Source organism: Bufo bufo, chromosome 2 (genome assembly GCF_905171765.1).
Source record: "Bufo bufo chromosome 2, aBufBuf1.1, whole genome shotgun sequence".
Lineage (NCBI taxonomy): Eukaryota > Metazoa > Chordata > Amphibia > Anura > Bufonidae > Bufo > Bufo bufo.
In genome coordinates this window covers 396480031-396501323 of record NC_053390.1, presented here as the reverse complement: position 1 = coordinate 396501323, position 21293 = coordinate 396480031, and the positions used below count along the sequence as shown (strand labels likewise).

Genomic DNA, 21293 nt, shown 5'->3' with positions numbered 1-21293 from the left:
ACCCTTTTTGAATATTGGCACTACATTTGCTATGCACCGATCCTGTAGAACCCTCCCTGTCAGTATAGAGTCCTTAAATATCAACAATAAGGCTCCATCTGCTGTGTAGTTTCCACCGCTGGTGTATTGCAGCTCAGCCATTATTCACGTTAATGAGAAGTGAGCTGCAGTACCCTGGTGCAGTCACTACACAATGGACGGAATCTTGTGCTTCTGGCTTTGACCACTGCATAGTTTACCGCACCAACAACTCCTTGAAACAGCTGATCGTGGGGGCACTGGGTGTTGGACCCCCACCCATCTGATATTTATGTCCTATCCTGAGGAGAGGTGTTAAAGTGTAACTGTCATTCTTTTTTTATTTTTGTAATGTGTACTGGCAGTAATAATGACCATTTTTGTAATATACTTTGACTGAAATCGTACATTTCTATTAGAAAAATATCTCTAAAGTGGCCCATTTTGAGCCTTAGCGACGCTCTTCTGTCTTCTGTTTACATAACTGTGGAGACTTGCTAACACTGACAATGTTATGTAAACAGAAGAGAGAGGAGCGTTGCTAAGGCTCAAAGTGGGCCACTTTAGAGCTAGTTTTCTAATAGAAATTTATGATTTCAGTAATTAAAGTATATTACAAAAATGGTTAGTATCACTGCCCCTACACATAACAAAAAGACAAAAAGGATGACCGTTGCACTTTAAGTTTCTAAGTGACTGAAAACCCCTTTAATAGAGAAAAACGGCAGCCATTTTCTTACTTTATTTGTATTACTGTGCAGATTTTGAAATTTTGGTATGTAATGGTGGCTTGGAAATAAAGATCTGAATCTGATACTAAAGAAAAAAATATAGAAACTGCATATGCGGCTTAAAGGGATCAGTTAAAATAAGGCTCTATTCCCAGTATCCTAAAACGGGCAGTGTGAATTTCCATCAACTAGATGCAAACTATGCAGAGAGATGGTGTAAAGAAGATTATGGTTTTTTCAGGTATATAATCTCTTACCTTTTAATATTCTATGCAGTTTGATTTTAAGCTCATGCACTTGAACTATTCCCAGCTCATTGTATTCTTATTATGGTTTTCAAGATACTTTAAACCAATAGAAAGAGAGATTGCATAAAGTTTATATAATAGAAAATTCTAATTTATGTTTTTTTTTAAACTATATTATCGTATTCATGACTACAATCGTATGCCAACCATAAGACCACATGGGCTACAGAACATTTATATGGACCGATTTTATTGTATTTTTTAAGCCTTTATAGTGTTACTTTATCAAAGCATAGCCCCATATTGCTAAACTATAAAGCACATACACCAAACGTGCCAATCAGGAGACTGGAAAATGGCCTTTCACGTACTCTGATGTTTGGTGTGACTTTTCTCCTTTTTTGGATATCTAATCGTAGTGCAGTTACAGCTTCTTAGTAATAACTTAAAATCCAGTGTTGTATGTTTCATGCAGCCAGTTTAGTTTTGCAATAACCGATGAAAAAAATCAAATATATAAATTATATTCTTTTAAAAGGGTTCCTAAACCTTTAAAAAAAAAAAAAAACATGAAGGGGTAGAATCGCTGTTATGAGCGCCATGCACCTTCAGTTTTCATAGCCTCTGCTTGGCTCTCTGAATGTGTGGAGCACATTCCTACTTTCTGTGGATTGGTACTTCAAGCACTTAAGGGCACTGTACACGGGCCAGCAATTGAACAGATCATCGCTAACAAGCATTACTAGTAATGGTGGTTAGCAATGATCTGGCGGTTTAAATGCACCGCCGATTACAGATTAAGCTAAAAATCTTATCAGCTGTATGCAGAATCATAATCCCTGACAAGTAGAGCAGAGAGGAGGATCAGGCAGTTCTTTACCTCAGTGTTCTGAAGTAACTTGTCCTGCTGTGTAATTAGGACATGTTCTGTGTGTACTAATAGGAAGGCGGCCATTTTATTTCTCCTGATGATTGCTCCCTAGACAAAACGAACCGCTATAACTAATGAAAGGTCTTTGGGAATATATTTACAGTGGATATAAAAAGTCTACACACCCCTGTTAAAATGTCAGGTTTCTGTGATGTAAAAAAAAATGAGACCAAGATAAATCATTTCAGAACTTTTTCCACCTTTTAATGTGACCTAAACTATACCACTCAATTATAAAACAAACTAAAATCCTTTAGGTAGAGGGAATAAAAAAAATAAAAAATAAAAATATGGTTGCATAAGTGTGCACACCCTTAAACGAATACTTTGTTGAAGCACCTTTTGATTTTATTACAGCACTCAGTCTTTTTGGGTATGAGTCTATCAACATGGCACATTTTGACTTGGCAAGATTTGCCCACTCTTCTTTGCAAAAAACTCCAAATCTGTCAGATTGTGAGGGCATCTCCTGTGCACAGCCCTCTTCAGATCACCCCACAGATTTTCAATCGGATTCAGGTCTGGGCTCTGGCTGGGCCATTCCAAAACTTTAATCTTCTTCTGGTGAAGCCATTCCTTTGTTGATTTGGATGTATGCTTTGGGTCGTTGTCATGCTGAAAGATGAAGTTCTTCTTCATGTTCAGCTTTCTAGCAGAAGCCTGAAGGCTTTGTGCCAATATTGACTGGTATTTGGAACTGTTCATAATTCCCTCTAGCTTAAAGAGGACCTTTCATCTGGCAAAACATTGTGAACTAAGTGTCATGATCTGTACAGCAGCACCCAGGGATCTCACTGCACTTACTATTATGCCTGGGCGCCGCTCCGTTCTCCTGCTATGCCCTCCGGTATGTTCGGTCACTTGGTTATAGTAGGAGGAGACTGCCCTTGTTCTTCTGGGCGTCTCCTTCTCCTAGGCTGTAGCACTAGCCAATCGCAGCGCAGAGCTCACAGCCTGGGAGAAAAAAACCTCCCAGGCTGTGAGCTCTGCGCTGCGTTTGGCCAGCGCTACAGCCTGGGAGAAGGAGACGCCCAGGAGAACAAGGGCAGTCTCCTCCTACTATAACCAAGTCCCCTAAGTCTCTGCCTACTATAACCAAGTGACTGAACATACCGGAGGGCATAGCAGGAGAACGGAGCGGCGCCCAGGGATAATAGTAAGTGCAGTGAGATCCCTGGGCGCCGCTATACAGATCATGACACTTAGTTCACAATGTTTTGCCAGATGAAAGGTCCTCTTTAACTAAGGCCCCAGTTCCAGCTGAAGAAAAACAGCCCAAAGTATAATGCTGCCACCACCATGCTTCACTGTGGGTATGGTGTTCTTTTGGTGATGTGCAGTGTTGTTTTTGCGCCAAACATATCTTTTGGAATTATGGCCAAAAAGTTCAACCTTGGTTTCATCAGACCATAACACCCTTTTCCCACATGCTTTTGGGAGACTTCAGATGTGTTTTTGCAAAATGTACCCTGACTTGGATGTTTTTCTTCCTAAGAAAAGGCTTTCGTCTTGCCACTCTACCCCATAGCCCAGACATATGAAGAATAGGGGAGATTGTTGTCACATGTACCACACAGCCAGTACTTGCCAGATGTTCCTGCAGCTCCTTTAATGTTGCTGTAGGCCTCTTGGTAGCCTCCCAGACCAGTTTTCTTCTCGTCATTTCATCAATTTTGGAGGGATGTCCAGTTCTTGGTAATGTCACTGTTGTGCCATATTTTCTCACTGTGTTCCATGGTATATCTAATGCCTTGAAAATTCTTTTGTACCCTTCTCCGGACTGATGCCTTTTAACAATGAGATCCCTCTGATGCTTTGGAAGCTCTCTGTGGACCATGACTTTTGCTTGGGATGCGACTAAGAAAATTTCAGGAAAGACCAACTAGAGCAGTTGAACTTTATTTGGGGTTAATCAGAGGCACTTTAAATGATGGCAGGTGTATGCTGACTCCTATTTAACATGGTTTTGGATGTGATTGCTTAATTCTGAACACAGCTACATCCTCAGTTATAAGAGGGTGTGCACACTTATGCAACCACATTATTTTAGTTTTTTTTTTTTCTTCCCTCCACCTAAAAGATTTCAGTTTGTTTTCAATTGAGTGGTACAGTTTATAGGTCACATTAAAGGTGGAAAAAGTTCTGAAATGCTTTATCTATTTATTTATTTTTAGCACAGAAACCTGACATTTTAACAGGGGTGTGTAGACTTTTTATATCCACTGTATAATAAAATAATATTTAAGTATTTTCATTTCCTTAATCCCCGGAGAACCCCTTTAATATTAATCAACTGACATCTGCATCATTTGGGTTTTTGGCCTTCCATTGGATCAACATGATAGGATTATAGTTTGGACTTAATGGACATGTTTTTTTTTTTTCTTCCTCAACCTTACCAACTATATAACTATGGTATGCATAAGAAAAGGCATACTTAACTCACTGCTGCCCCTCCCCACACTGCTCTCTGCTTCATGCTGCAGAAATGACATCCCTAGCAGCCAAGCGGGCTCACCGAGGGCTCTGGTGAACACTAGGGATTAGTCTTAGGTACGGCTTCTAGCGGGCTTTGGTGAACACTAAGCGGTAGTCTTAGATCAGACTCATAGCGTGCTTTGGTGAACACTAAGGAATAGTCTTTGATACGACTCCTAGTGGGCTCTGGTGAACACTTAGGAATAGTCTTAAATTGGGCTCACAGCGGGCTCTGGTGAACACTAAGGAGTAGTCTTAGATTGATCTTACAGCGGGCTCTGGTGAACACCAAGAAGTAGTCTTAGATTGAGCTCACAGCGGGCTCTTGTAAATGCTGAATAGTCTTAGATCGGCTCACACCAAGGAGTAGTCTTAGTTCGGGCTCTGGTGAATACTAAGGAGTAGTCTTAGGTTGGGCTCACAGCAGGCTCTGGTGAACACCAAGGGATAACCTTAGATCTACTACCAGGGTGGTGAAGGACCCTGTATTCCTTCCTCACCTTTGTTTTTTTTTACACTGCTGGCATTTTGGTTGTGGCAAGATACCATAGAAACTTATAAAATGTAGATCTTTTTATGTTGCACTATACTGCCATTTAAACTAAAACAGACCACAGAACATCAAGGTCTATATTGCAATTAACACTTAATTTGTAACAAATTTGGGGCAGTTATGGTAAATGCTTATAAGAATAGAGGCGCTGTTCATGTCTTTATCTAATCATTCCCAATAGTAATATAAAGTAACCTCACTATTTAAGGTTGAAACTAGATCTAACGTAGTTTAAAGCCTTTTTTTCAAATGCCTTTTGTACAAAGTTCCATTAAAGCTGTATGATTTGACAGGTTTCCTCCGATTAGATACAGTGTCCTGCTGTTTGGCCGCTCTTCTGCTTTGTAGAATGTAATGACTGCTCTCTGAGAAAGTTCACCCTATACAGAAAGGCCTTGACTTGAGCAGCAGTACAGATGGCCTGTAGAAGCTCAGCATTATAAAGTGTACATCTGAAAATCTTTTATGAGCACATCTCCACAGCTTAAGATCTTTTCATGAGATGAAATTCTAGCGGAATAAAGATATTTTTCTCGCTCTAAAGTCTAGGTCTGCTTCACCTTTGCTAACAGAAAATATCTTGAAGCTCGTCACAACACGTATCTTGGAAAGGGAATGGGCTCCATGTGTAGTTTTGGTATAACTACTTCAACTTTTGTATATTACTTCAGCGTTTTAGAAAAATGATCAGTTGGCTTCCCTTTACCGGGATTAATACAACAAAGTGTAAATGCTTTTAAAGAGTAACTAAAGTTTTTGGTAAAATGTCCCTAATGCCATAATAATACTTTTTTTAAATATACTTTTATTAATGCATTCAGAATTTTTAATCGAGATATCCCCCCTAAAGCTCATCTTACCCTGTGCGCTTTAAATTTACTTTTCTGCACACCGCTGACTCAGCGATGTACAGAGTACGGGCTCTACAGTTTATGAATGGGGCCGCCGCTATGCCAGGATTAGCGGAGCGGGCTCCTGCCTCTGCCTGCTTCATTAAGCTAAGAGTCCTGCATTTCAGCTTTTAGCTTAGCGAAGCAGGCAGAGGCAGGAGCCCGCTCCGCTAATCCTGGCATAGCACATGGTTACAGGGTACCCATCTGCTATGCCAGGATATAGTAAACCTCTGGGGCGGACAGGCAGGAGCAGCGATGTCTGCTCCTGCCCGTACTCCATGCACTGCGGCCCCATTCATAAATTGAAGCCCCCTTACTCCGCACACCGCTGAAAAGTCAGTGGTGTACAGAAAAGTGGATTTTAAGCACACTGGCGAAAGTGCGCTATAGGGAAAGAAAAGTTTATCCAAAATTGAAAATTTTAAGAAAGTAGATTACAAAAAGTATTATGGCATTATTTTTATTTTACCAAAAATGTTATCAAACGTTTAGTTACTCTTTAAGGCATGGTGTGTTAGCATGAACATTTGGGGGGGGGGGGGCGTGCTATTTTGTGTGCAATTTATATTTAAGGTGATACGATATGTTGATAATAATCACAGAAAACAAATAATGATGCACTATAGATGCAAGCATTATATATGGACTAAGCCCTCATTCTGATATAATAAAATCTGAGATTCTTAGCCAATATATTTTGATCAAAACACATCTGTGCCCACCTTCCCTCGCCAAGGTGGTCTCAGTCAGGCAGGTCCTACTCTAAACCTACCTATTTACATTCAGGAGACCAGATTTATCATTAGCTCAAGTCAAAATAATGGAGTGAAAAAGTGAATTTTATTGGCTCTGCTCTATGCTCGCCAGTTTTCTGAAAGTGGGTGTGTTTTCTTATGTAAATGAATCTAGACAGATTTACTATTGCGACAATTTAAAAAGTCGCTAAAAATTGCGAAATTTCACTCCAGTGAGGACCATGCTTATCTTATGCGACTTTTTAATAGAACATGCAACTTTTTCGTAAAGACGTGCGACTTTTGTAAAGCCGCTTACTGAATGATAAACTGCTACCGTCAAACCACATTTATCACAGTATTAAAGGACCATTAATAAATCTGACGTAGCCAAAAGTGACTTTGGACATATGTAAAAGTGGAGTAAGAGGTAAGTGTAATGATAAATCTGGCCCATAGTGTGTGCACCAAGCAACCGATGAGAGGAGGAGCAAGCACAGCTATATGTACCACCTTAATCAAGGCCGCCTGTTTGATAGGAAGGCAAAAGTGCACAGGAATGCTACTCCCAGGATAAAATAGAAGCACATTCACACTTGAAGGTGCCACTCCCTGAAGTGTATACAACAAACTAAGAAAAAATCACAGAAAAAAAATATTTAAAAAAATATACGGTATGTTGCACACAGTGGGGGAACTTATCAACCCCTTTGCGCCAGTATAGTGGTGCTTGCCACTTTTCAGAAAAGTAGACAGGACATGTTATGGGCTTAGCAGGGTGTGTGGCCTCTTCAGCCCCCCAAGTTTACCATGATTTACTCCAGAAGTTGATGTAAATTATAGCACAAATACAGTATATGCTTTCTCATAGCTGGCATAGATTTGACTTTCTGGCGCATGGGGGCCAGAGTTGTGTCTAATTTGTTAAGATGCTTCTTATTACAGATAACCCCTTAGGCCTCATGCACACGACAGCGTTTTTTCACTGTCAGTGATTTGGCTTCAGTGGTCCGTGTCCGATTTTGCTTCAGTTGTGTTTCCTTGTGTCTTCCTTTTTTTTTGTCTGACAGGGGGGAAAAAAGGAAGCTTAATGAAGAGTGTAATTTTATTGCACCAAGGTCTTGTAGAAATAAAACGGACGCGGACACGGATGACATACCAGTTGTACATCTGTTTTTTTTTGACGGACCCATTGACTTGAATGGGTCCGTCCTCCGTTTTCCACTGACAACAATAGAACAGGTTATATTTTTTTGACGGACTGGAATCACGGACGCAGAGAGAAAACGGAGGACTATCAGTTTTTTTTCACAGCTCCATAAAAAATGAATGGGACCTCCGCTAAACTGTGAAAAATGACGGAACGGACGCGGATGCACACAACGGTCGTGTGCATGAGGCCTTAAAATGAACATTAAACATAGCAAATGCACAGAAATATCCATCACTTCTTCCATTAATCTCTTCCTTTCTTTTGATCCTATTTTGTCTCCTATTGCGACTAATACTTAATATATATTATTTAACCCTTCTGTTAAGCCACCCCCTTTAATCCTCTCTGCAGGATTTCTACTAGACTATAAAATCATCATCATGAGGCATTTATGAGGTATTTATAGGTTTAGTGTTCCTTTCATATAAGAGCCTCTCCATGATCAGCTCATGCCACGGGTCCGACTTCTGAAACCCTTGGCAAACAGGAAGTTGACAGAGACCGATCATTTACATTGTGGGTGCACAGATGGATGGCTATCCATGTAATGGATAGACAGTCTGAGTCTGACATAGGGGGAGCTGATGCTTGTTAGTGGTTCTCTGCACTTACTCATAAAGTGGAGCCCTGAGCTTGGGACCCCCTTTATGTTTCATATGGACATATGAATAGAGTTTATCAAGATAGGTCAACCTCTTTAACCTTCTCCACTGATCATCCTGAACACAGTTCATTCGGGCAGAAAAGGACAATACTGTTTTGTTCAAACGGTTCAAGCTGTGTGACGGCAGAGGTTGGGCACTTATGAGGGCTCTCAGAAAACAACAAGATCATAATTACAGTTCTGGCTGCTATGAAGCTGACGATACAGCTGTTGGAATGACTCTTAAAGGGAACCTGTCACCAGTTTTATGGTGTCGTAACTAAGGGCAACATAAATAAGTGACTGATTCTCTTAGCAAAATGCTGGGTCACTTTCTTTAATTGACCCAGTCAATCTGCCAACATCTTGTATTGAAAAGCTCCAGCTGATAATGATGAGTCATGAATATTTATGAGCTCCTGACTCTCCCCGCCCACCTGCTGCTGAATGACAGTTATTTTCCATATGAACCAGCAGCAGGTGGGCAGGGGAGTGGCTATAGCTCTGAATTAAATATACGCTGGACTCCATGACATCACGCTGGACTCAAATCAGCTCATTAGCATGCGGCATCTTTGTGTGTATATTATGAGGTAACCATCTGTCACACCAGTAAGTGAATACATCTAAGGTACTTTTTAGTAGTTAATGATTGTATATAATTAGTTAGATTATAATCAAATATCCACATGACAGGTTCCATTTAAAGGCTTCAGTGGTGCATTCCGTTATAGAACGTGATAACGGAATCCATAACAGACTTGTACAAATACCCGAACTTCAAAAACACAATTTCACTCATCCCTAGTTACTGGTTCTTAATAAAAATTAAGTCACTAAGGGGTTAAAATTCACTTAGTGTCACTGAGCTTTCAACACTCTTTTTATTAATCAAGGAATAACAATATGTCTGGCCATTATATCATTTGTATCTAGCATTTTTTGCAGTTCTCTCAGACATGATGAGTGGAGACTCGCTGCCATCCACTGTACACAGACAGTAGAGGAAAATCTCCTTCATAACCTTCTCTTACTCAGAAGCAGCTCTAAGATAATGGAGAACATTACAGAGAAGGACTGTCTTGTATGCTTGTGAATGAAACACATATGCTGAGCTATAGCCTTCCTGTGGACCAGTCTCCTCAGCTCCTGCTCATTCCTCCTCCCTCCCCTCTCTATAAACTTGCACGGACATGTGTAATATAATCCTCCTGCCGTCCTGGACGAGAAAAGGTCATTTTTTAAAGTGAAAAGAAATTAGCAGGGAAAGGGGGCTGGTAAATAGCTGATAACAGGAGAACTAGCCATTTCTCACTGATAAAACATATTACTGAGTTTCTTGCGGCTGCTTGTACTTTTGATTTATGCAAAGCTGTGTGAAAAGTTAGTGACCATTTAAGATACCTGAGTTATTTAGTATTTACTTACTATTATGGTTGTGCTAGAATAGATTAATACAATTGGGCAGATTTAACCCATTCCCAACCCACTGTACATGTACGGTAATGGCCGGGACTTTAAAGATGGTGAGCACTTGCTAGCACAGGGGGCACCATAGCCTCCTGGTGCCTGCTCTTTCATACAGGTGGTAATGCTGGTCATGGACATTTAACCCTTCAGATGCCATGGTCAAACGTTACCAATGCATCAGAATTTTCTTAAATCCAGAAGAGTGCGTTTCCGGGTGTGCTCCAGCTACCCCAACCGGCATTGTGCGGCAACCTCAGTCATCTGGAATGAACTGAAGCTGCCTCACATTAGTTCCTATGGAGTCATACCATAGAAATACAGTGTATTTATCATAGACTCCAATGCTAATGTAGGAACTATAAAAAAGTGAAAAAAAAAAAGTTTTCAAAAATATAAAAATTCTATGAAAAAAAAAATACACATCATGGGCATCATCGTATGCGAAAATGCCCATACTATTAAAATATAAAACTATTTATCCCATAGGGAAAAAAAAAAAAAAAAAGCCAAAAAGGCTGATTTGCAGTTTTTTGATTGCTTCTCCTCCCCTTAAATAAAGAGTGATTAAAAAGTCATACACTCCCCAATATGGTATCAATAAAAAGTACAGACCACACTGCAAAAATTGGGCCCTCACACAGCTCCATACACATAACTACAATTTTTTTTTATAGGGGTCAGAATATGGCGATAAAAAAAAAAATATTTTTTTTTTTTACAGTATAAAAGCGCAAGAAAATGTATACATATTTGGTCTCGCCATAATCGTACTGACCTGGAGAATGAAAGTAACTGTATAGATAAAGCCGTAAAAACAAAACACATAAAACTGTTGCAGAATTGCGTTTTATTTCTCCAATTTCACCCCAATTGGAATTTATTTTATAGCTCCCCACTATATCATATGCGTACAACTTGTCCTGTAAAAAAAAAATAGTTATGGCCCCAGAAAGGCAGGTAATGAGAAACATAAATGCAAAAATGAAATAAAAAAACTCCAGGGCTGAAATGATTTTTATAATGTAATATTTAGACTGGGGCTGATGCTGGATAATAAATGGGGTGCATCCTTACAGACTGTCTTGTCTACGTTTATACCACCAGTGATTGCCTGAATGGGCAGTCCAAGCCATTTCTGGCGTGTCGAGCCATAATCCAGGAAACACAGAGGATTGCGGACAAGAGATATTTAAAAAAACATTGTAGCATTGGGGGGATCGGTATGGTTAGTTTGTGTTTTTTGTAACGCATTCCGACCCCGTTTTTAAATAAAATGTTTCCTGTGGAAAACCCCTTTATTTGTAGCATTGGCAAATTATGTTTTATCAGTGTAGAGACCACTCTTAATTCTATCCAAATGTATGCAGCGAGGATAGTTATACCTTTTTAAGTTACAGAAAGCCTGACTTCAGGTAGTGCACCTAAATGCTTATAAACTTTTTTTTTTTCAATGTAACAAAACCAATAGTTTTTGTTTTTCCTTCACTTCTCACTTTAAACCATTTATTAGCTGTTAAGGTACTAGGACTCAGGACATATCCATTTGTCTCTAATGGTATTTAATGATTTCACGGATACAGTTTCCCCACTGAGTATTGACGTTTGGTGACATTTTTTGCAGGTCAATGGACCTGCAAAAGGAAGAGTGGAAATCAAGCTTTAAATGTAATGTCAAATGCCTTATTCTACTAACCTTTGAGAGAAGTTGTCTCTTAAGTAAATGCACTTTTGGTGACATCAAATGCCTTATTTTACTAACCTTTGAGAGAAGTTGTGTCTTAAGTAAATGCACTTTTGGTGACATCATAGAAATAGTAGGACTTAGGAGTGTTTGAAAGTGCAGACTTGAAGCTTGTTCAGTAACTCATAAAATAAATGTTATATACATTTATATTATTAATGTCTTAGTATTAAAATATGTAAAAGCCACAGTGATCTAAAAAATGTTCAGTTATTTCATTTATATTGAAGCAGCTCTCTCAGCTCCCCAGTACTCCCCTATCTGATGGCATCATAAGCTAGAGGAGAGACACTAAGGTCAGGGACTTAAAGGGCCCCTTTACAAGAGACTCCAATCAAGTGGCGAGTTGCCCCTCCTTTGGCCTTCAGAACTGCAGCGATTTTTCTGCCATCGATTCCTCTAGACTTTGCAGGATTATTGCCACGTATGGATTGTATAGCTTATCACAGTTGCTACAAATTAGATGGAGGTACTGATATATTCTGAACAGGCTGTTTTACCTCCTCCTAGAGATGCTGTATAGGATTAAGATCCAGGGACTGTGAAGGCCAAGGGAACAAGAAAATCATCATGTTCCTGGAAGCAGTCCATGACTATATGACCCTTGTGACATTTGCAAGTGTCCTTCTGCTAAAGGGTAAAGAGCTACCGGAAAGGGAAAAAGTTAATCAGCCACAAAGCATATGTATGCCCAACTATCCAGCGTCCCTGTCCAGATATCCGAGGACCAAGTGTAAGCCTAAAAAACTTTTCCCAAGCCACCTCTCCACCTCCCCCAGCCTGAACTCTCGACACCTGACGAGAAGATTTTTATCTTCATACTTATCTTCCTTCTAATGCTGTGCTCCGACAAAATAGCAGTAAAATGCATTTAGAGGACTATGGGACTCATAGACATAATGGTGCGGACTCAAAGAGGAGTCAGGTCGTTACATATTACTACGGGTTTGTGGGAGCACCGCGTCTGAATGCGTCAGTACGAAGATAATTACATAAGCGAACTCAACGTCACACTATACACTGCTTGCTCTAGTTTTGGAGCTGACAGATTCCCTTTAAAGAAGCACGGTTGTGTATGCCATGTGTATACTTGTGGGCTGCCTGCTATCTTGGTTACTCAGAAATGGTTTTCCTAATGAATCCTACAATTCCCATCAAGCCTGGCTTTGCAGAGACAGAGAGGGTGAAGTCTCACCGCACTGCTCTGTGTAATGGCAGACATGACAGATTAGTAACATAGCTGCCGCCCTCTCACACTGCAGGGTCTCCATGTTCTCTTGTCTGCCCTCTCTCCCCTATTAGCTTTTACATACAGGATGGAGGGAGGCCAGTGTGAAGCTACATCCTATAGAAATACACTGGAGAGGCAGCACACAAAGATAGGCAGCAGGAGTCAGGAGGTTTATATAACTGCAGCGAATCACTGTATACATTCACCTACTATATGTGCACTCCTGGTCCTTTATACAGGGTGACCCATGAAAAAGTAGCTAGTCTCCAGCGAGAGTATGAAAAGATGAATGAGCAAGTCCACACAGATAAAAATCGCATGTGGACAAGTCTGGGGAACGTGGTGGCCATAACCCCTTGCTCACAGTTCGCTCCTCTGTAAATAGTTCATGCCAGTAAGTTCCATGAGGTGCGGCATATTCCCCCATATTGTTGGAAAAAGCAGGAGATTTTTTATTTTCAAACATCACTGTTGAAGAGCTGCAAGCAGTATCGGCCAACATAATCCGATGGATAGATGTCAATGGGGACCACTTTTAGCATCTTTTGTGACTTGTGGGTTAAAAAAAAAAATTAAAAAAACACTTTCTCGTTCATCTTGTCATACTATCGCCGGAGGCGGGATGCTACTTCATGGGCCACCCTGTATCTGAAACAGAAGATAGAGATATACAGGGGAGTGTGGCAATCTGCTAAATGTGCCGCAGAAATGCTTGTTCATCGGGTGATCCTGTCCTTGGTGCAGGCACATAAATGATCGGGCAGCAGATGATGTAGTCTACACAGCACTCTGCTGCCCAGAAACAATGCAGCTGTATGAGGATCGCAGTAGCGATCCCTTGTTCTCATACTATAGAGGTGATCACTGCATGGAAATGCAGCGCTTCATCCCCATTGAAAGTTTCCTTCCCAATAATCTGCTGCTTATCTGGCCATGTAAATGCGCCCTTAGGGTGAGACAGATTACACTGCTAAAATGGTGGTGAGTTTTTATAGAAACTAAAAAAATTTAAAAAATTGAATGCCTAATTAACCACTTCTACCCCAGCCCAGTTTTCACCTTCCTGCCCACGCCAATTTTTGTAAATCTGGCATGTATCACTTTATGTGGTAATAGCTTTAGAATGGTTTTACTTATCTAACCGACTCTGAGATTGTTTTCTTGCAACACATTGTACTTCATGTTACCGGTAAATTTGGGTCAACATTTTTTACCATTTATTTATTTAAAAAAATTCAAAATTTACAGAAAATTTGGAAAAACTCTCAATTTTCTTAACCGCATTTTCCATATTTCTACTTTTATTTTGGCATCATTTTGTAAATATAATTTTTTTTTATAGGACATTAGAAGGCTTAGACTTTTAGGCCCCTTCCAGACGAGCATGTCTGGATTAGGTCCAGATGAATTGTGTTTGCGATCAGGGAATATCATGCGAGTAAGTACGCAATTGCAGTCAGTTTTGACTGCGATTGCATTCCGATGTTCAGTTTTTGTCGCACGGGTGCAATGCGTTTTGCACGCACGTGATAAAAAACTGACTGTGGTACCCAGACCCGAACCCGGACTTCTTCACTGAAACTGAAGTTCGTGTTTGGGTTAGGTGTTCTGTAGATTTTATTATTTTCCCTTATAACATGGTTATAATGGAAAATAATAGCATTCTTAATACAGAATGCTTACTTAAATGTGGCTTTAGGGGTTAACAAAATTAAATAAAAAATAACTCACCTCATCTTGTTGTTCACGCAGCCAGCATCTTCTTTCAGGACCTGCCAAAGGACCTTTGATGACGTAATCGTGTTCACCATGTGACGTCAGCGCAGGTCCTGCTGAATGAAGATAGAAGATTTCTAACTTCAGCCTCATTTTAGTAAGAATTCTGTATTAAGAATGCTATTATTTTTCTTTATAACCATGTTAAAAGGGAAAATAATATAGTAAATTGACTTTTATCAATTTACTTAAATCATCTCCTAGCAACCATGCGTGAAAATTACACCGCATCTGCACTTGCTTGCTATTTTCACGCAGACCCATTCATTTCTATGGGGCCTGCGTTGCGTGAAAAACACAGAATATAGAACATGCTGCGATTTTTCACGCAACGCACAAGTGATGCGTGAAAATCACCGCTCATCTGAACAACCTCATTGAAGTGAATGGGTCCGGATTCAGTGCGGGTGCAATGCGTTCACCTCACGCATTGTACCCACACAGAATACTCGCCCGTGTGAAAGGGGCCCTAGAAGGAATTTTTTAATTTCCAAAACCGTTTTTTAAGCGCCAATTCAGTTATAAAGTGATTTTGAGGGGCTTACGTAATAGAAACCACCCATAAATGACCACATTTTAGAAACTACACCCCTCGGATTATTCAAAACTGATGTTACAAACTTTGTTAAACATTGAGGTTTTCTACACGAGTTAAAGGAAAATGGAGGTGAAACTTCAGCAAGGGTTAACAGCAAAACAACCCTTAATTTTCATTACCCTGATTCTGTAACTTACAGAAACCCCCCCCATATGTGTTTGTAAACTGCTCTATGGGCACATGGTAGGGATCAGATGGTAGGAGGCGCCATGTGGTTTTTGGAGGGTACATTTTGCTGAAATGGTTTTTGGGCGCCATATTATAATTGCAGAGATCCTGAGGTTCCTGTACAGTGGAAACTCCTAAAAAGTTACCCCATTTTGGAAACTACACCCCTCAAGGAATTTGGTTGTAATAAGAGGGTGTACACTGTGCACATTTGAGGCCTAGTTTTTTGATTTATACAGCACTGGCTGTCCACTGCAGAGGCTCTTACTCTCAGGTCAAAAAAAAAAAAAAGGAAAAAAAAAAGAAACCCCCTAAGAAGTGGCCCCATGTTAGAAAACACACCCTCACAGTATTTACCAAGGGATGTAGGGAGCATTTTGATTTGATGGATTAGTTTACATTCGCTGCAGGGTCTTTCCTGGTTTAGTTTTTCATACCTAAATCTCTGTCCACAATTGCTTTAATACTCTGATGTAGTCAAATATTTTCAGCTATCAGTAAACGTGGTCATTACAGCTAATTGGCTTGTATTTCACATCCTTCAGTCAAATTGTGATGGTGACACAGGGTCATCCTCAAATGTCCAATATAGTCCTAGGAAGACATAGCTATTTAGTTTGTGGTTTTGTGAGGACAGTATTACTCTGGAATAGTGTAGGTGTAGGTCATCTTTGGTCAATACTGTCCTGCTTCGGGTTGGTACATTGTGTTAGGAAACAGAGTGCTCTCACAGTACAAATGTTGTTAAGGTGTATAAGCTGTGAGCCGTTTCAGATGGAGAAGATACACACTGCAATTGCATGGCTCCCCACTTATGGCTTTTACTCTCTATATGTGATGTTGAAAATCCTGTGAATTCACTTGTTTCTATCTGTTTGATTCCATGGGTCCATGTGATAACAGAAAGGAGTTGCAAGAACTTCAGAACCTTTACAAGCAAGGCAATGAGCATGCTGCACAGCAGGCAGAACTTATCCAGCAGCTACAGGCACTCAATGTGGACACGCATAAAGTACTGAGGAGCCAAGAAGATGCCCACATCACAGAGACTATCTCCTATCATAAAGTATGATTTATTTTTTTCTTTTACTAAAAAATTTCCCATGATTAGAGATAGAGAGATATATATATATATATATCTATTATATACACAGTACAGACCAAAAGTTTGGACACACCTTCTCATTCAAAGAGTTTTCTTTATTTTCATGACTATGAAAATTGTAGATTCACACTGAAGGCATCAAAACTATGAATTAACACATGTGGAATTATATACATAACAAAAAAGTGTGAAACAACTGAAAATATGTCATATTCTAGGTTCTTCAAAGTAGCCACCTTTTGCTTTGATTACTGCTTTGCACACTCTTGGCATTCTCTTGATGAGCTTCAAGAGGTAGTCCCCTGAAATGGTTTTCACTTCACAGGTGTGCCCTGTCAGGTTTAATAAGTGGATATTCTTGCCTTATAAATGGGGTTGGGACCATCAGTTGCGTTGAGGATAAGTCAGGTGGATACACAGCTGATAGTCCTACTGAATAGACTGTTAGAATTTGTATTATGGCAAGAAAAAAGCAGCTAAGTAAAGAAAAACGAGTGGCCATCATTACTTTAAGAAATGAAGGTCAGTCAGTCAGCCGAAAAATTGTGAAAACTTTGAAAGTAAGGGCTATTTGACCATGAAGGAGAGTGATGGGGTGCTGCGCCAGATGACCTGGCCTCCACAGTCACCGGACCTGAACCCAATCGAGATGGTTTGGGGTGAGCTGGACCGCAGAGTGAAGGCAAAAGGGCCAACAAGTGCTAAGCATCTCTGGGAACTCCTTCAAGACTGTTGGAAGACCATTTCAGGGGACTACCTCTTGAAGCTCATCAAGAGAATGCCAAGAGTGTGCAAAGCAGTAATCAAAGCAAAAGGTGGCTACTTTGAAGAACCTAGAATATGACATATTTTCAGTTGTTTCACACTTGTTTGTTATGTATATAATTCCACATGTGTTAATTCATAGTTTTGATGCTTTCATAGTCATGAAAATAAAGAAAACTCTTTGAATGAGAAGGTGTGTCCAAACTTTTGGTCTGTACTGTATATAAAGAGAGAGAGAGAAGAAAAGAAAAAAAGCAGCACACATTAAAGGGTTTCTACCACCAGAAATACTGTTATGTAGCTGACTGACATTTGCGATGCGCTAATGTCAGCACTACATAACAGTATGTTTCTGACATTAGTCCCTGCAGCAGTTTTTGTTTAAAAAAGCACTTTTATATATATATGCTAATGAACCTCTAGGTGCTATGTGGGCGTCGTTAGCACCTAGAGGGCTCCGTCCACTAACCATTTCAGCCGCCCATCGCGTCCCTCCAGCCCGCCCCGCTCCTGTTGATTCCCGCGCCTGCGCCGTGCGCTTCTGTATTCTCCCGGCGCCGGCTTCCTCACTGCGCCTGCGCCAACTACGTTACAATGAGGAAGCCGGCACTCACTGCGCCGAATATAGAAGCGCAGGCGCGGGAATTGGTACTAGATACTGAGAAGTTTCACGTCAATCAACAGGAGCGGGGCGGGCTGGCGGGACGTGATGGGCGGCTGAAATGGTTAGTGGACGGAGCCATCTAGGTGCTAATGACGCCCACATAGCACCTAGAGGCTCATTAGCATATCTATAAAAGTGCTTTTTTTAACAAAAACGGCTGCAGGGACTAATGTTACAAACATACTGTTATGTAGTGCGGACATTAGCGAATCGCTAATGTCAGTCAGCTACATAACAGTATTTCTGGTGGTAGAAACCCTTTAAACGCGGGTGCAAGTCCTTATGGGGGCCTGTGACCAAGGTCCCAAGTACATATAGAAGAAAAAAGGCAGCACTCCAAATTAGTGAAAAAAAGTGGATGCTTTATTCACCCATCTAGCAGTAACGTTTCAGCTCTCTCATTGGAGCCTTTGTCTAGCTGAGTAACATGTGCATAGTGGCATACATAAATAGTGCAAACAATTTCATAATCACAAATCAATGATTAAACAATAAAGTGCAAGTGCATCAAGAATATAGCAATATTAAAAGTACAATTCATCTATCATCATGATTATATCTAAATTGATAGTGAACATCGTCATATAAAGTGCATAACATGATCCGTACAGTGGAAAAATCAATAAACATACATGATTACCAATCAATGTATAAAGTGTGCACAGTGTATAACAATCACAAGTTGATTAAAACCTTAAAAAACTTTGGATGGGTCACGTTGAGTCATGGAGACATAGTGGAGTCTGCTGGCGTCCGGAAGGGCGGTTTGCGCATGCGCCACTCCATGTGCTCTCGCGAGACACGTAGTGATATAGGAGAATATGGGAACCACAATAAAGATGGCTGCTATCTAACTTTCTAGCAGGGCGCATGCTCAAGCCCATACAGGACTGTAAGTTCCCTATACAGAATTACAAAGACACACTCAAAGTGTCCAAAGCTCCGCAGTTTTCAGCAGACAAAAGCTGATCCACAAACGGAAGATCGGCGGGTAACCACCAGTCTCCGTGCCGGAATGTCTGTATCAGGGGGGCATCACGGAGTGACAGACCGCATACACCTCCCTGTCCAGACCTGTCAGCATGTCCGCTCCATGTCAAAATCCCACCGCACTAGGGATGGGGATCAGGGTATCACAGTGATGTAATCCCGATTCCCTCCCTGAGTGGGGGGAGTCACGGATAGACTGCATCGGAGCATTACATAATATAATATAATATAGTGTATAACTAATGGACAAACCAACCCGTCAGGAGTCAGTGTCACTCAAGTCCCATTGGGGGCTAGAGAGGCATCGAGTCACAGACAGGGATTGTCACCATTCATGAATTCCAATAAAGTGGTATCCCAACAAAATTGATTATTTTATAACATATATTAATGGATCGCCTGCATAGTTCCTCCAGTCTTCACCAAACGTGACCATTCCTGACAATAGAGTCAAAATTATTGTCCTACAAAAAAAGGGGAGACAGTTAAACATATAGCACATGTTGTTTTCCCTACAGAGGATACAAGTGAAGAACACATACATAACTGGTGACTAAATGACCCTGAATTCTACATTTAGACCCTGTGGCTTCAGAGTCCCTAACGTATAAATCCAAAAAAGTTCTCTTCTCTTCAATAATTTGGTCCTGTCACCACCTCGTCTCAGAAGAGGTATCTGTTCCAAAATTCTAAACCGTAAATCCCTTTAAGAATGTTTAGCCTCAGTGAAATGTTTTGATACGGGAAGATCCATTTTTTGTTTTCTAATGGAATACCTGTGTTGATTGAGTCGGGTTTTTACGTCCCAAGTAGTTTCACCTATATAAAGAAGATGACAAGGGCAAGTCAACAAATAAATAACATGGGACGAGTCACATGTTAGATATTGTTTGATTTTAATCATTTGACCAGAAACCGGGTGAACAAATGAATCGCCCCGTAACATCAGATTACAATTTAAACAATTATAGCATGGGAAACACCCCTTGCGGGTGGATCCAAAGTATGTCTCCGCAGGTTTCCCTAGATGAGCCTATATCAGACTTAACCAGTCTGTCACCCAGATTTCGACTTCTCCGGTATGAACATAAAGGCAAAGATTTGAATTCTTCAACATTCTCAAAATTACTTGTCAGTATTTTCCAATGCTTTTTTAAAATAGCTGAAATGTTATCACTATTGGTGCTAAACTCTGACACAAAGGGAATACGGGCTTTAGAGCGTGTGGTATCACCTTAATCCCTCCCTAATGGCCTCTTTGGTAAGGGGCTTAATTCTGCCTAGATGTTCTTGGATCAGTTTTTTTTGGGTATCCTGCTATTGGGTATCCTGCTATTGAAGCTTTTGGTCAAACGCGACATCGAGAGACTCAAACTGGAATCTTCCCAGCAACCACTTAAGTTTGCTAATATGACTACAGCAGAGATGGCGGCACTTAGAGATCTGGCTTCGGACCGCAACCTCACCATCAAGTCCGCTGACAAAGGTGGTGGGGTTGTGGTCATGGACACTAGATCCTATGTGGCCCAATTCAGGCTGCAGCTTGCAGATACTAATGTATACAAAAGGATTTACAATGACCCCAAGTTTGTGCTACTCAGAGAGCTGAAAGAGCTATTGATTGGAGCTAAAGATAAGGGCATTATTGATGATAAGATTTTTACCTTCTTATATTGTAATAAACCAGTTACACCCATTCTGTACACCTTACCAAAGATACACAAGTCACTGACCTCCCCTCCAGGACGTCCAATTGTCTCGGGTAGAGATTCATTGTTTTGCAAAGCGGCTATCTTTTTAGACAAAATTTTGGGTCCATTTGCCATGTCAGCTAGATCCTACATTAGAGACACCAATAATTTTTTGACCAAGATTGACAATTTATGTATTCCTAGAGGGTCGCTATTGGCTTCCTTTGATGTGGTAAGCTTATACACTTCAATAGAACATGAATTGGGAATACGGGTTATTCAAGAAATTTTAAAGAAGACACACTATAGTACTGACTGTCAACAATTTTTAATTGCTTTGTTGAGGTTTATCCTCACTCGCAATTATTTTCTGTTTCAAGATGATTTCTTTCTGCAATTGCGGGGGACCACGATGGGGTCCAATGTGGCGCCGACCTACGCAAATCTTTACATGACACATCTTGAGGAGACTGTCGTGTATATGAGCCACCACTTCAGCCATGTGCTGGGGTGGTGGCGGTACATCGACGACATTTTCCTGATTTGGGTCGGCGCCACAGAGGACCTCATGGCGTTTCACCTTTTTTTGAATACCATTCACCCCAGTGTCAAATTTACTTTTACGCATTCTGACGGAACTATACAGTTTTTA

The 21293-nt window shown here is 40.6% G+C and overlaps 1 protein-coding gene across 1 annotated transcript in view; it reads left to right on the top strand.

Annotated features, from left to right (window-relative positions):
- CNTLN (centlein) overlaps nt 1-21293 on the top strand; it is a 353786-nt gene that overhangs the window by 100793 nt on the left and 231700 nt on the right. Inside the window, exon 8 of the mRNA XM_040417242.1 lies at nt 16330-16492. Within this exon, the coding sequence (XP_040273176.1) occupies nt 16330-16492 (163 nt within the window). The remainder of the gene's footprint in view (nt 1-16329; nt 16493-21293) is intronic.